The sequence below is a fragment of the Spea bombifrons genome, chromosome 5, assembly GCF_027358695.1.
Source record: "Spea bombifrons isolate aSpeBom1 chromosome 5, aSpeBom1.2.pri, whole genome shotgun sequence".
Lineage (NCBI taxonomy): Eukaryota > Metazoa > Chordata > Amphibia > Anura > Pelobatidae > Spea > Spea bombifrons.
Window position 1 is genome coordinate 97,292,927 of NC_071091.1, and position 16,829 is coordinate 97,309,755.

The window sequence follows — 16,829 nt, forward strand, 5'->3', positions numbered from 1 at the left end:
TATAAAAATATGTAACATAAGCTTTTCAGGACCCCCCAGGTCTCTTCTTGTGATACCAGTTACTGGCAGAACAAATTATAGAACACGATGCAGTCACACTTGGTTTCTAGTCCTAGAAGTCTTATCATCAAAATGGTTTATCATTAAAATGACTTCTTTTGGTGCAGACAGTTAAAATTTGGAGGACATGGAGGTCACGCTTTTGATATGCCTTGGTTAAAAACAAGTAATGTTTGCCTGTTATCGTCTTGGTCAGTAGATAGAAATGGTAAACAAGGTCAAAGTTCAAAGTAGTATGAAGTGAGACATGGAAAAGGGACTCTTAGACTTGGATGGTGATTAGAATTGTTAGGTCTAACAAAAATGTACACTATAGTAGGAAAGACGCAGGAAAAGCAATTTTACGCTCTCAAAATATTTTCCCAAAAGGTTGGAGGAGAAACCCCCCTCTACTTTTTTCCTTTATAGGGAACTGAGTTCCCTATAAAGGATTAATTGGGTGAGTTATATAAAGCCTGTCCTGTTTCTAATCACAGATACTTGGTTTGGAAGCCAAGCAATTTTGTTCTGGTTTAGTGACCCTGTATTACATTAACGTTCAGAAAGGAGGGAGGGATTGTGGAACTCGGAGAATACTCTCAGATTTAGCACAGCCACAGTAAAGTTCCAGCTCAAGTTCAAGTGTTTTGAACCCGTGTTTGACCTGCAACCATACAAATTTCCATGTCTCGGAACCTGTATAAACACCATTTAAAATCTTCTTTCATAATAATAGGCAACTTTTTCTCCAGCGACAAGCATAACACTGATTTCTTCCCACTTGGCTATAAATCCTTTAAAATACTTTTTTTGGACCATCAGTACATCGTAAGCAGTGACAAGCCCAGACTGGCCATTGGGCACACCACAAATTGCTTGGCGGGCCAGTGCATACCCTGCTTATCTAGTGATTTAATGTGTGATTACCTTCTGGATAGAAGGGCTTAAGGTACAGTCATGTGTATCCAGAGACAACCTTATCAGCCATTGACCTTTAATTGATTTAAATGCCCAGTCCAATCAAGGAACTTCTGTTAATGTGGACCACTGACACTATTATACTGGATAATAGCAAAATTGTGTGTTTTTAGAGAACAGTACACCATATGGCACATCCGGATTTTAACAGTTTTCTGTGCACTTGGTGTCAATTATAAATATGATGTCATCATGCACCTACACAACACAAGATTTGCTTTATGGCGGCTGGTGCCATAAGGCAGATTACCCTACTAGTGGTGCCACTGAAAAATAAACTTGTAACGTATGTTATTAATTGAAAAGTATTGCTGGTTACCCAAATTTCTGTATTGTTCACAGATTAAGAAATCTGAGAACTAATTCACACCTCCATGTAAGATTCATCTATTTATAATGCTGCGTCACCACAGTAATAATTAGTTAAATGTTTCAACATGTTAAGTGAAGAAAATTAATTATGGCTGTTTTCTTAAGAATTCTAACACAGTGATGAAATGGGTTAGTGGTTATTTCAAGGGTGCGGTAATGCCGTTTTATTCTCAGAGGTCGGTGAAGCAAACGTACTTTCACTTCACTGATGACCATTTTTTTCAGTGGACGGAATGGATATTTCTATTGCACTTTTCTGACAGCCATTGCCTGTCATCAGACGGCACTGCTAGGTCTGCTTCGATGGTCTGCTAGTGCCTATAAGCTCACAATGCTTTCCTCCCCAGCGGCAGGTTTCACTAATGAACCCTGTCACCAGTGGCAGATCAGGAGCGTGATCTTTGGAAGAGCACTCACTCTAACAGACCTGGACACTCAACACATGCACACACCCATACTAACACAACAAAACACACACACACTAACATGCACAGACCCACGCACACACTTACACAGACACCAGTTTAACCAGACACACACACTAGTATACCCAGACACACACTAATAACATACACACACACACACTTATAACACATATACACCCACTAACAACATTTGTGACTCACTTGTCTTGTGAAGCCTTAGTTGTGCGCTACTACCGCGGGGTCACGCAAGTTACGTAACCCCACTGGACCCCCTCCTCCTTGAAATCCGGGACTCAGAACTTACCTCTTTATTCCTACCCTCCAGAGCATTCTGCTGAATTTCTTGATGTGGGCAATTGCCCTATGGCCCCCTGGATCCACCCTACCTGTGAGGTTGATGTGCCATCAAACTAAAAGATGTGGAGCTTAAGCGGACGCAGAACCTTCCACCAAATGCCTTGAATTAACCTTTTTTTATCTTCATGTTTATATATATTTTTTTCTATTTTATTTAGAAGATACTTTTTTGTGCACTCCCAACTGTTACATTATTTATTATTACTTCATATGTCATATACTCCCAAAATACATTTATCATTGTTGCATACCGGAAGGGCTACCTTGGGTTGAATCAGGTTGCAATCAGTGATGGGAAAACTGCCAGAATATAATGTCATTAAAGTACTTAATGCTCAAAAATGAAAAATCCCAGATATTTACCATTCAAACTCCCGTGTGATTCTTTATTAGACCCCCTTATCTCTCTGCACATTAATTGAAATGACATAGTTGGAAGGAAATCAAAGTCTCTATAAATATTTTTTTATAGACACTGGATTAATAATTTCTAACAAAAACAGTTTGATTTAAGCTTCCGGAATCCCGAGGGAGAATAACGTTAATTAAAAGCTTTTCTTTGAAAGAACGAATAAAGCGTTCTTACTTTGTGAGGTTCGAGAAGTCATATGTTTATGTCAGTAATGACAATGGGATGTGGGTCTCCAGCGGAGACAACCCTCTGTCTCTGTCCAAAGGCTGGATGGATTTCCAGTTCTTTATCTTATTCCACCTTACATGGCTTTGAAGAACTTTTCCTTTTCAATATTTCAGATGCCTGTGGGGCTGTTATTTTATAAGTTTAGAAATTTCAAATGGAAACATAGGAGGAAATTGTTGCTCTAATCATGTTTCCTACAATATATTCTTCAGTCCCTCTTGTAACAAGTAATCATTCCATAGCTTCGGATATTGCTACAAAGAGTATGTCTATTCTTTGTTAACCATTTATCGAGGTAGCATCATCCTTTTAACGAATTGGCATATTTTTCTTAACCGATGGAACTACAATTTTCTGTAAGAGTGACACTGGGCTATAAGAAAAGGGCAGAAATAAAAGATTTCACACCCAGGCATCTGTACAAGACAGAAAAGATATTTTAAAAGATCTATTTTTATCATCTTTGTTTTGAATGAGACATTTACTTGGGATCCTTTACTTCCTTTTGCAGTCACTTTTAATTACATTACTGGGGAGAACAAAAATGCATTGACCAGTAAGCACGCCACACCTGTCAATTATACATCAAAGACTCCATAGGCAGCCACGTATTAATTATGACCTTTTCCCCATGGAGTAAAATGATGGATTATTTAACATCTAGTCTTTTGTGAATAAACAAGATGAAAAAGGAGACAGATAGGGTTGTGATAAGACAGAGACCAATATGAGCAATTATGTCATATTCATTTGACATTCCTCAGACGTAATGAGCTCTAGGAACTTGCAGAAAGGTACTTATGTGATTTCTTTGTAGAAGGCAATATCTTGTAAGGGGTAGGTGGGATGGGTGGGCTTCATCTGTGTTCAGATGGATCCAGTCCTGTAGATCATAATAAAATCACCTAGTTACTATGAGCAAACAATATTTATATATTGTTTTTTTTCTCAAGTGGGAGTACTATGCATTATGAATGGCAAACCCCAGACAGATTCTAGTAGAAGAAGAGATTGGTTGGCACCATAAAATGTATAGCTAAATCAATAAAAGTTCTAATAATTCACTCATTAAGCTAATTGAAGTGTGCATTATACAGTTTAACCCTTTTGAAGTAGGAACATCCCCAGGACCTTTTTCATGATGTGTAGTGAGTGGGTTAAATTCAACTCTAACTTATCCTTTTCGTGAATATAGTCTCAATATATATATATATATATATATATATATATATATATATATATATATATAATGATATATTTGAGATGTAAGGCAAACACATATATATATTTAGAGTTATTAATAAAGTATAAACATATTATTACTAGTATTATATATATATATATATATATATATATATATATATTCCAATTCTTTCTTCTCTCTTCCTCTCTTTCTTCCCTGCCCCTTTCTATTTCTATTGCTATCTTTTTATTTTCTCCCCCCTCCTTTTTTCTTCTCTCTCCCCTTTCATTCTCCATCCTTCTTCTCTGTCTCCCAGTCTCTCCCTCTCTCTATTTGTACCTTTCTTTTTTCCCTCTCTTATCTTTTTTTCTTCTCTTTCTCTCTCTTTCTTTCTTTCTTTCTTTCTTTCTTCTTTTTTTTATTTTTCTTTCTTCTCTCTCGTCCCAGCTTTTACATTTTTGGTGAAAGTTCAGTGTGTTACGTGGCTGATAGCCCTTACTGAAAATTGTAAAGCATATCCAAATTACATACTCTGAAGCCTGCGTAGGACCCATAAATATTTCTTGAATCTTGCATTGCCTGCATCAATGTTTGTTTCCCCCTCCACACACCGAACACATATATTTATTTTTACTCATTGCAGGAAATTGCACCAGCAGTTTGAAATGTACAAAGAACAAGTGAAACAAATGGGTGAGGAAGCCCAGCAGCAGCAGGAGCAAAAGAGTGATGCCCCCACGTGCGGGATCTGCCACAAAACAAAGTTCGCAGACGGCTGTGGCCAGAACTGTTCGTATTGCCAAACAAAATTCTGTGCGCGTTGCGGAGGACGAGTGTCATTGCGCTCTAACAAGGTAAGGATTTCTTAAAATAACAAACATGTGCTGAGCCATTCTACTTATAATAAAAGCCTTGCGGGATGTATAGGTTAACATATTGCAAACAGATATATTTTAGCAGTTAGGATTTGTACTGGTCTTTCTAACCGAAGATTTAAGGTTCACTTTGTGTAATGAGGAATCATGAATGAATACAAAGTCACAATGAAAGAGCCACACACTAAATATAGCCCAGTGAACATTGTCTGAATAGGAATTTACTGTACGTAATTTGGGATTTAATTCAATTAGCAGCTATATTAAAAAATCACAAGGTTCAACACATTAGTAGCTATCTCTGACGTACACAGGCAGGGACTTGGCACTTAAAGTGCAGCTTGTCTGGCATCTGTTATGTAGCTGTTATCCAGATCAAACAAAATACCACGTCTTTCAGAATAGATTCCAAATTTAAGTATTAGTGGCTTTTGGAAAAATCACAGTTGAAACAAAATATTCCTTAATAGGAAGTCTCTGTAGAACAAAATATGTCAGTGTGGATATTTTTTGGCTAAAAATAGTTTGAAGACGTGTTTGAAAACATAATGAAGGGATTAATGTAACTTGAAAGTTATAATAAATATGTACGGCAATTTAATAAATCAAAGTATTTTATTATGTCGGGAAAACATATCTTCTGAGTGGTAACTTTATAAAATAAACCTGTAGTTGAACCAGAAGTTTGTGTATTCACAGTATTTAAGATAGTGTTGCCTTGATAGAATTTGATGCCCCCAGAGCAGGATATCACGTAGGGTTACTATATTGGCCATTTGTTCCAGAAACAAATACATATATACATTTCACATATTGCTGATCAACATATAACATAATGCTGTCCTGCAGTGTGTGGGATGTATAACTGACTGATTCCTTTCTGTGGGTTTATACATCCCACATACTACAGGGGGCAGCACTTTGGTGGGCAGCAAGTGGGAAATGTGCATACCTGGGCACTCTCCAGGTTTTACCTTGGGTCTCCTGGTAAAGCCTTACTTCCCTGGGTCTCCGGGTCAGATTCTTCTTTCTCAGGTCCGGAGAGGGATGTGTGGTCACATTATCTCCCAGCCCGTATTCTGCATACTCCATGCCCATTTTAGCCCCATCTCCGAGCCCAATTACTGCCCACTGCATGTTATTTGGGGGTAGCCCTGTGCCACTAGCTAGCCTCAAAATATGGAGCACTCTGTGTAGCCTTCCCTGGGTAGTTCTCAGGTATGTATATGTATCTGGGAAGAAATGGCTGATATAGAAACCCTAATGCCACAGGATGTGAACATTACAAAAAGTTCACCTCATCGACAGCTGACATCAGTGTCTTAGTGAGCCACAACTTAGAACCTTAAAATCTAATCACTTGCCTGTCCTGAAGTTCTTTCAGTTCTACACATCCCACCATTACAAGGTCTGCCTGAACCAATTAACAACCATCAGTAATTAGGGAGAGAACCTAAAAAAAGATTTAAAAAGTTGGTGTCTCCTAAGGTATAAACTGTATATACTATATGCAACACTCATGTTTATCGATAGTCGGTACATAGGTTAATTGTACAAGATATAGAATTGTAAACTGTAGGATTAAATGCATATCGTATTCCAGGGACTATTTAAAGTCACGGTGCCACCTAGAACTGAGTTAGATCATGATGAATTCAGATTTTGGAACATGACAAAATTCAGCATGTAATATTAGGAGGTTTCGTTTATGATGCAATTGCCATGGTGCTTTTGGGGCAAAAAACCCCAATTGTAGCTCCCATGTGACCACCTCGCAATGTATCGAAGCAGAGCTCCGAAATACGTTCTCTTAGCACAATTTTCTGGTCTATGGTAAGGTAGGTGGATGATGGTCCTGTCACCTGAAATATAAAGAGAATCCTGCAGAAGTGATTTCAACTGAATATCTAAATATAAATTTATAATAAATATCAGTAAATATAGCAGCTGCACGATTCCATACTTTTCCTTAATGTTATCGCAGCCTGACACGGGATGTTGTTTCACTTTAAATGAAATGTGATGTCCTAGTGCTGCAGTCCATCTCTGTTTATGTTGGATAATTACCATTAGAAAACACACTGCTCCGTAATCCAATCACACCACATCGGCCGCCAGTGAAAGAGCTGTAATGATTTCATTTCATTTATTCAGAATATATTTCATGCTGTTACCTTTATATCATTTTAGATACAGATGGAAAACAGAAGCTGCTCTTAACCCTTTTAGTACCAGCGTCCCAGTGGGGGTGGCAGGCAGTGAAACAAAAGCCTCAATGAAAGCTTTGATTTCATCCTTAACTGTTTCATTTCCATTGACCTCCAACATCATTTGTTTACATTTCTTAGTTTTATTTTTATTTTAGGAGCCAGATGGGTTTGAAATTTGGAATTTATGCTTTATATCTTTACGGGTTAATGCATATGAAAATGTTTGTTCTGGTCCCTAAAGTATAATTGTTCAGAGTGAAATATGCTAATGCATTTCTAATCATAAAACCACCTCTAGGCCCTCAAAGAATCAACCCCATAGTGACTACTACCCGATAACGCCGAAAGGAATAGTCTAGCCACAAAATAGTTTTTATTATTATTTTAAATGTATATTGGTGTCCACCTTCCATGTAATCCAATATATCCCACAGCATTCCCATGTACTGGCATTCTTTAGTTAGAATATTCTAATTTTGTTTGATTCATCATATCTCATGCTCCACCCGTCACCACTTCTGAAGCCAGGAAGTGTAGGCAGGAATCATACTCATGTACATGCTAATAGCACATTTAGATCAATGCGTGTAGTAGCATTAACATACCAATAACATACATATATATATATCAGTATCCGGCCAGCATACATGCAGTAGTATGGAATTTAGGAGAATGGGAGTTCCATTGAGCTTTACGAAGTGTAAATATGAATGCTCCGGGTCGCGGGAGCGGAGTCTTCAAAGGCCCCACTCCCTGCCCATTTCCCCATTACATGGGGGTGTTTCCTGAGATGTCAGTGGGAACTCCCAGTAACATTATCAGGAACGCCCCTACATCATCGGGAACACCCACTGATGTCAACAGGACCGCCCACCGACATCACAGGACCGCCCGCTGACATCAGTGGGCAGTCTTGGCCGCGTCCCACAAGGGAAGGCTCCGGGTAGTCGGAGCTCAGAAGTTCCCAGGTATGCCAATAACTAAAGAATGCCTGCACCAATTTACATTCAGTAAAGTGCACTGGAGTCCATAAAAAATTAATTAACATAAAGACAGGACTAGAGTGGATCTTTAAGAATAATCTCTAAGTAACTAGAACATTATTCCATAATTTCTCAGGTCTACTGCCTAGCTAAACGTGGCTACCTGTAGTTAACTTCCCTTCAGCTGGTGTCAACCAGCTCACCTCAAGTATAGCTACCTAACTCAAAAGCTACAGTAAATTTAGTCTAGTGAACCGTCACAATGTTACTGACAAGCATAGGATCCACTTTGCAGTGTAGGAACAACACATCACCTGGATGTTCACCTGCTTCACCCCCCACGTGGCATCCTCACAATGCTCTGCAGCTGTGCACCGCAAGGTGACTCTTCAAGTAAGGTGAGCAGGTTGTCCCGTCCTACTCCACCTATTCCTGCCTTTGGTCCTGCTCCTCTCTGCTTCCACCACGCCCCAACTATCCGCTTCGACACCTGAAATGTTGTCAGGAATTTATAATATCTGGCTCTATAAGCTCCCTGTAACAACTTTTTTTACACATAGCCAAGTTCTTAAAAACAGTAAATTCTTTTAAAGTAACATTTTTTTATCAAACGCTATTGTGTGTTTACCTTGTAAACCGATGTAGTGGTAAGGAACCCCACAATTCAGGCTTCTTCTCAGTTCTTCCAACATTAGTCAGCTATAGGTGGGTAGATTGTCCTCGCCGCGCTTATTTACATCTGAGCCTTACATAAATTGGTTAGTGTGAACATTCTGGATTTTACACCCTCTATAGTGAATCATTTGCTTGTTTTACCGGATTATTGACTAATGTCAACCATTAATGTTTTTTTTTTGTGCAGTAGTTAATTTGATAATCTATCTCAAACGTACAATCCTGTTGAAGTGTAAAAAATCACACTGTCATTGTCGAGAGGTAATCGATAAATTCCTGCCATTTTAACACCCTGTATATCTTGTTACTTGTGAGCCAACGTTAACAACAATTGATGAGTGTCCCGCACTAACACGCCATAACAGGTGATAATCTCCTCTAGGGAGGCTTCGTGTATAGCAATGTGATTTGCTTCTAATATGTTCTGCGTGTATTCTGTGTTACCTTATTCTTCTTCCCTGACTTAAATAACCATATTTTCTCTTTTTTTCTCTTTTTTCTTCCTGTTTTACTCAATTTCACGGACATTGCTTCAGGAGGACAAAGTGGTTAGAATCTTTCTTTTTCCTATTCTGTCACAATTTAGTGAACACGCATTTCAAACTCCTCACTGCATCCCAATGTTTGTCTTTGTCATGCATGTTTTAACCCATGCATGAATAAAAATAAGTGTCATCTAAAGGGATTTTTAACCCATTGAGTGTGTAGTGTGTTGCATTCCAGTACACCACTTAAATGGGATTAAAAAGTACCCAGAGATTAAATGGGTTACTTAAGAATATAAACCGTTGCCCTCAAGTCATTTCATGTCTAAACCATTCTCACTTAGAAGCATCAGTCATGACACAATTTTATGTTATTGATCTGATGTTTAACTAAACATGGCCATAATTTGAGTTTTGTTGAGAACTACGTCATCTGCAGGCATATGTTGTTATACTATGTGATTATAACATATATCTTCCTGTCTTCTCTTATCGGGGAGGCAGAGCTGCTGTAACTTTTGGTTCAATGGCCCCGGTACCAGCTGCATTGCTTATGGTCCTAATGAAAACTCATGTTTAAATTGTACCAAGTCTCACTAAAAACCGGTATGATAAAATAACACTGAGGCTCATCTGTTGACATTTTATATTGGAAGCAAGGTCATGGGACCGGCAGGTCTTAGCTGGGCTATTATGATCAGTGAAGGTCTGTTTCTACAGGGGGTATAATGATGCACCCTCGGGACAGGGCTGATAATCGTCTTGCATGTTTTATGATCAGCCACAAGTCATGTGTGGTCGTTGTAGACAGCATCCGTGTCTGTATGCAGCAGTAGACACTCTGTGTCAGTGGAAGGCATACACCACAGCATTGTGCAGGGTGCCATGGCAGGGACTTTGGGATTACACCAATTTGAAATATAGGAATATTTATTATCCATCTTATTTTTAGACAAATCTTCCCTTTGGCGATGAGGAAAATGTATAGCCATATGTATTTACCAGATACATTCCAGTCCTAATATATCTATATGTAATAACTAACTGCACTGTTATCTACATTATAATGTGTTTGACTATATATATATATATATATATATATATATATATATTTATGTAACCAAAGAAAAATGGGCACTCACGGGTCTTTGTAGCAAAGTGCATTAAACACTAGTTTATTTCCATCAGCACAGCCAACGTTTCGGACCACCTCCGGTCCTTTCTCAAGACCAACTTAACAACTTGGAGGAATACTCATGTATATATTATATACAGTTGACTATGTTCTATCTGATAACATATATATATACATATATATACATGAATATTCCTCCAAGTTGTTAAGTTGGTTATTACCGTATTTAGTTATAAGAAAGGTAATAACTTCAGAAGAGGAAATTGATAATGCTGACCGGTCTCAGTTTCCACAAGGTTACATTTTTTTTTTACTAGATACATTTGCAGTATGTACATTGGCTACTTCGGACCTTACACCCAGTCCAGTAAATGGGAAATTTGCTGGGAGAACCAACAGCCACTATCTTGTTATTACAGCAGCTATGGACTGAGCACAGGTCATACAGCCCATAAGCCGGCAACGATGGCAATTATATATAAACCACTTTGTCTGAAGATGACTGTCTAGCATATTTCTTGATAAATAATTATAGTGTGTGTTGATTTGGGGCACCAGTGGTTCATGCATTTCTCGACTGAGGAGCATGACTTGCTTGGGAAATTAAAATAGCATTTAAGATGGATGAGTTTACATACAAGAAATGTTCGTCACGTATATGTTATAACTAACATTCTCAGGTGAGAGCAAGGATCAGGACAGACGTCCCTTTCCAGCTTACCTTTCCAGTTCTACGTTAATAGTCTGCTCAGCTGAAAGGGATAATTGGTGCAAATGAACTACTTTTTGAAAGAAAGGGAAAAAGTTTAGGTACTTAATCATTTATCTGTTTAATGTTGTATAGATTTAATTAGAATTCAATAAGCTAGTTAGTTAAAAGGTTGTATTAAATTTACGGTTTATTTTTTTCAAATCCCAAGTGTTAGTAAAATCATGGACACTGCATCCTAATATATCATTAAAGAAAGTGGACCTTGGGTTAATAAGGAGCGCACTGTGTTGTTGTTCACTTTAATGTATGCTTTTTATGCTTTTAATTGGATTTATTTTGTGAAATCAACAATACGGAATACAGAGATTTATGGTCGTTCCCAAATGTCCTGGATTGATGACATTTTATTCACAGTTTCTTTGGGATGGGATTGCTACTTTGTAACCCCAGACCTGTTAGGTTGACCAGATGTCCCTATTTTAAGCGAACTAGCCCCTGATTCAACCTTTTGTTCTCAATTTACGTTAAAAAGGTATTTACCATAGTAAGTAGCCCTAGAAAAGTCTCCACAGACCAATTTCAACTCAATGATACTGAATGGGATCTTGTGTTTGAACAAAATAAGCTTATTTGTGATCGCGCTACATTAATTACCGTATTTCCCCATGTATAAGACGCACCTTTTTTAGAAAACTTTGGGGTCTACAAAGTGGGTGCGTCTTATACAGTGGTGGTAGATTTTTTTATTCTTTTTCTTACCGGAAAGGGGACCTGCTGCTTACCTCTCTGTTGCTTAGCAGCGTCACTTGATCCATCAAGGCGACACAGGAACCCAGTGGAGTCACGTGAATGCACATTGCATCACATGACTCTGCTTCGTTCCTGTTTGAGCAATGCAGAGGGAAACAGCGGCTCCCCACGGAAGTCTGTGAACCGCACCAGAAGATCTACAGTTCAGGTAAGGGTGGGGGAGTAAATTAATGAATATATATATGTGTGTGTGTGTGTGATAACATGGATCCGTGTGTAGGGGGCACAGGGAGGCTGAAAGTGATGTGCATGTGCTGGCTGCCTGAGCATGATAGGAGTGTGATTGCTAACAATCATTAGCAGCTAACATCAAACACACTCCTATCATGCCCAGGCAGCCAGTACAATAACTTTATGTAATATATTTTTTTAAATGGGACCGTCTTATATTTGGGGGAAAACCGGTATGTAATAATTTCTTTTTTCTTGTAACATTCTGTATATATATATATATATATATATATATATATATATATGTTAACCTCTGATTACCGAGACACATTAACAGGGCTGTCCACTCGTCTGGGCGAGCAGGACATTTCCAACACTGTTCTAAACTCAATATTGTATAAAGCGTTACATTGTGTAATTATTTTGTAGTACTTTTGCAACTTTAAGCTTTGTCATTCTGAAAAATTTAATTTAATTAGCTGATCAGACAGGGAACTTTGTAACTAAATTGTTACTTTTTGTCCAATGATGGGTTTCAGAGCTCTTAGTAGCTGTTGCCATTGGCACTAAAGAAAGAATCCAGCTATAATATGCACTATAATGTATATGATAGCTGCAAATTCATATAGGAAACTGCAGAATCTACTTATATGTATTTGCCCCTTTGCCCACCCTTAGCTTTTTTTTCAGTGGCTCATGAAATACGTAGTGAGAGGGTGGTAGATAAACGTAACAGCCTCCCATCAGAAGTGGTAGAGGTTAATACAGTGAAGGACTTTAGACATGCGTTGGGCAGACTAGATGTGCCAAATGATTCTTATCCACCGTCAAATTATATATGTATATTATGTATCTTTCTATGTTTACCACCAGTTACCTTCAGTGCTGGCTTAGAGACCCTTGAACAAGACCCCTGACTCCTAACATCCCCGCCCCGGGACATTTGGGGAAAGCACTCTCATTGATATGGCAATGATAAGCTGCTTCAAGCACCCAATCAGTGGGGAGAATTCATCAGATCACAAACGAGACAGGGAGCTCCATCTTCTATAGAGTATTTTTATGTTTTACCTTTTTTAAAGAAGGCATATTGAGGTACTCATAACTAAAAACATTTTTCTTTGGTGAGGCTGTCACAAATAACCTCTGTCTGGATTTATACATAGGGAAATCCCTTATCAATATATTAATAATCTAGTGGCAGCTATACATTGTATGTAAATAGATTGACAGGGTAATGATAATGGATATAATAAATAAAAAATAGCATACATATTCATGGTAAATAATAAATGGTATATGTATGCTGACACAGCATTTTGGCTGGGAATGGCCTGTGGGTTTGTGTATCAGTTTGGCTGAGAGAATAATTATAGTTTAATGTAAAATGTACACTAGTAAATGTGAGGAATATTTTTCTAGGCTTGCAGGAACTTTACAACTCACAAGAGTTCCATCAACGGAACAGCCATGCGAATAATAACAGAGTCAGAGACCATCCTCGCTCCTTATTTCCGAGGATACCGTTGAGCAAAAGTCACTGAATAGAATGGATACATTGGTGGTTGACTCTTGAATTCTAGCATTTTGTCCTTGTACATGATGACTTTCAGATGATCTGGTCTCAGACTGTCCAAAAAGGAAGAGATCAGGTCATCGTATAAAGTTCAGAGCATGCAGTTGCCTCCTGGCAATACCCACACATAGTAATGTGTACCTTATTGTAGTGATACACCGATACTTCATTTTATTTTAGCATGTACCTTTTTTGCTGGTACGATTACCCTATAAGAGTTACTCTATAAGAGTGACAATCCGGTTGTTTTCAAGGAGATTCCATAGATCTGTGTTTATCACTGCTAAAAAGTAGAAAACGTTTAAAATGCATAGATATATACGTATTGTAGGCATGTCTTTGGTTTCCTATAAATATTTTAATCATTTATCGCATTATCATTCATTTATCTAGTAAGTTTTACTAGCAGCAGTTGGCATACTTTGCTTACTCTATTGATTAGATATTATTTAAATAATGCATATTATGCATACTGTAGATATTTAAATGACAGGTCGTTAAATTCGACAACTCGCGTTTTCTCACCTACCTCTTATTCCGGTCACAGGTGTGTAATAACACAATTAAGGTTCTTTGAGTACATTTGGGCATTATGGCACAGCGGGGGGATGATATAAATACTTAATAAGCTAGATTCAACTTCAGTGGCTGGAAACCAGTGCCTGCATATATAAATAATGAAGACCTTGCGAGTAAAGTACAAAACATTAAAGGGCTTACTTTCTCTTGGACAGCTGCATGATTGCTATAGGGAAAGTGCATGGAGGTCTACGGTGACCTAGTATAGGAAAATCACACGTGGAACTTCACAGCTTTTGGGTACTTACTTTAATGGAGTCATAAAACAATCCCTAGCATTTTAGACCAGAACAAATGGCAACAACCCAGTATCTGGAATTGCCCATGAAACTGAAAATTCGGTTAACGACTCATATTCTGTAAAAAAAGAAAGTTGAAGGCGTCTTCTGGAGTTTTTTTTTTTTTTTTTTTTATCCAAAATGGATAATACAGAAGAAAAGTTCTGGATTGCAGGTAGTTACTTTTATTTAGTCTTTAGTTTTATACACTTGGAATATGGAGCGGGTCATTTATTTAATGTTTTCATGTTGTACAAAGGAATTTGGCACACGTAGAAACAGTTTGCACATACGGCAAATTATTTAAATGTTGTATAATAGGAATATCTGTATGACTACCTCTTCTGGTGGATGATAGTGAGGCATGTTTCGAGTAATTTCACCATCCTGATGTTTCCATTAGACAGCAGAGCTGACAGTCTGACTATTTACTATAAAATAACAGATTTAAATAACTTGGTGCTGACTGCTCCGTCCACATCTAAGGAAGCTCGATGCAATGAAAATAATTGTATAATATATGTTTAATGTGCTTGGAAACGGAAACATGCCGGCAAATAATATATTATTGCTTGTTTGTACAAAGAAGACACTACTCACATGTTTGTTCTATTATGTGTATGTTGTGTATAATTTGACATAACATATCATTTGTGTATGGTTGATTTGAATTGATGGCTAGGAAAATGGGGACGAGGAGGGCTTTTTTTAAGTTATAGCAGAGAAATGTAGTGGTCATATTAAGAGACAAGGAGTTGTGGATGCATGGAATAGTTTTTAAGCAGGGGTAATGAGGGTCCAACACGATGATACAGTGGGTGAGTTTAAGAATACATGGGATGCACACAATGTTGTATTCATTAGGAAAAAAGATCTGAAATAAAAGTAGTGTTTACAAAGCGTGAACGGATAGACATGTTGGGGCAGTTGTTTAATGATATGAAACTTGTAAGAACGGCAAAACATGTACCAGTCAGTACTTACATTTAGCCAGAAATAGATGTACAATTATAAGGTATCTGATTGTCGGATCGGTATATTGAAAATTAATAAACAAATCTGAATTGTGTGGTCAGAATATTTTTTGTAATTTTACAATAATTTGGTAAATAGTCAGAATGATCTATTATCCCAACAGCAAACATCCTTATGTTTAGAACATGGGCTTTTCTATGGCAGGATTAGTGGGGTTTGTCCTGTAGAACGATGTATATCATTTTCTCTTCTTAGAAATATTCTACTCCGCCTAATCCACACAAATCAGAACCCATCCAAGTAACATTTGTATCTTTACCTATCTGATCCATAATGTTTTTGCCTATTCTTTTTTTATTCTGTTTCATGGTAATGCTTGTCTAGTAGAGTCTACAGGATATATTTGCTGTTCTAAGAGGTAAGAAGCTGTAGCTGTGGACTCAGGGAAACTTTTAAACTAACGAGAGGCTTTCATTAAACAACTAGAATTTTTAATTGTGTTTTTAATCGTTAACGTCCCTGCTGTTGCTGGTATTGTACCCTTATGTGTTGTTTTAGACACACAGTGATACTTGAAGGGACGGGGATCGCTCTTAGGTATAATAGGTTGGTGACATGGACTCTACCTTTCAAAAGTTTCAAAATGTCCATTAAAATAACATGAAATGGCTCAGAAATACACCACAGACGGTCTTAGTGTTGTAAATTGTAAACATTAAAACAAACTGTTCAAGATCACATTTTTATAAAAGGTGCTGTTCCACTTTTATAAAAATATTTCACTCCGTAGAATACTAAGCATAAAAACATAGCACTTGTATGCATTTATTATTTTCTCTGGTGGTTTAATAAAATGAAAACAACACAGAACATATTAGGAAGCCCTTACATTTAAGAGACCTCTTCAGTATATATGGGAACAACCCATCAGTGCCCGTATCAATGAAAATGATGTGTTCCAAGCAAATAGTGTGACGGAAACATCATGTTCCACACTAAAATACTTATTGGTGGAAAGTTTTGGGAAAACAACAGACACTCCTTTTACATAGAGAGAAACTGCTGCCCCACGGGGTGGAATTTTACCCCTAGATGTGTTAATTGGGCAGCTGTATTACACGGGCGAGGGGTTAACCAATTTGTGACAAGGCTGAAAGTTCTAGTGTTTCACTTGAACCTGTCACAAAATATATAGAAAACATACTACTACGATGGTCACATACAGAAGATGAACATGTCAGTCCCGGATACTTACTAAGACCTGTGAGTGCCTACATTTCTGAGGAATTATATGTATGTACATATACCGTATATATATATATATATATATATATATATATATATATACACACATACACATACATACACAGA

General features: G+C 37.6%; 1 protein-coding gene across 3 annotated transcripts in view; it reads left to right on the plus strand.

The window, feature by feature from the left end:
* Positions 1–16,829, plus strand: part of RIMS2 (regulating synaptic membrane exocytosis 2) — a 257,498-nt gene that overhangs the window by 33,779 nt on the left and 206,890 nt on the right. For 2 of the 3 annotated variants that reach the window (XM_053467731.1, XM_053467730.1), the window contains one exon: positions 4,638–4,848. In XM_053467731.1, the coding sequence (XP_053323706.1) occupies positions 4,638–4,848 (211 nt within the window). Of the gene's footprint in view, positions 1–4,637; positions 4,849–9,273; positions 9,286–16,829 lie in introns of all 3 variants that reach the window. The other variant, XM_053467729.1, reaches the window with a different exon arrangement.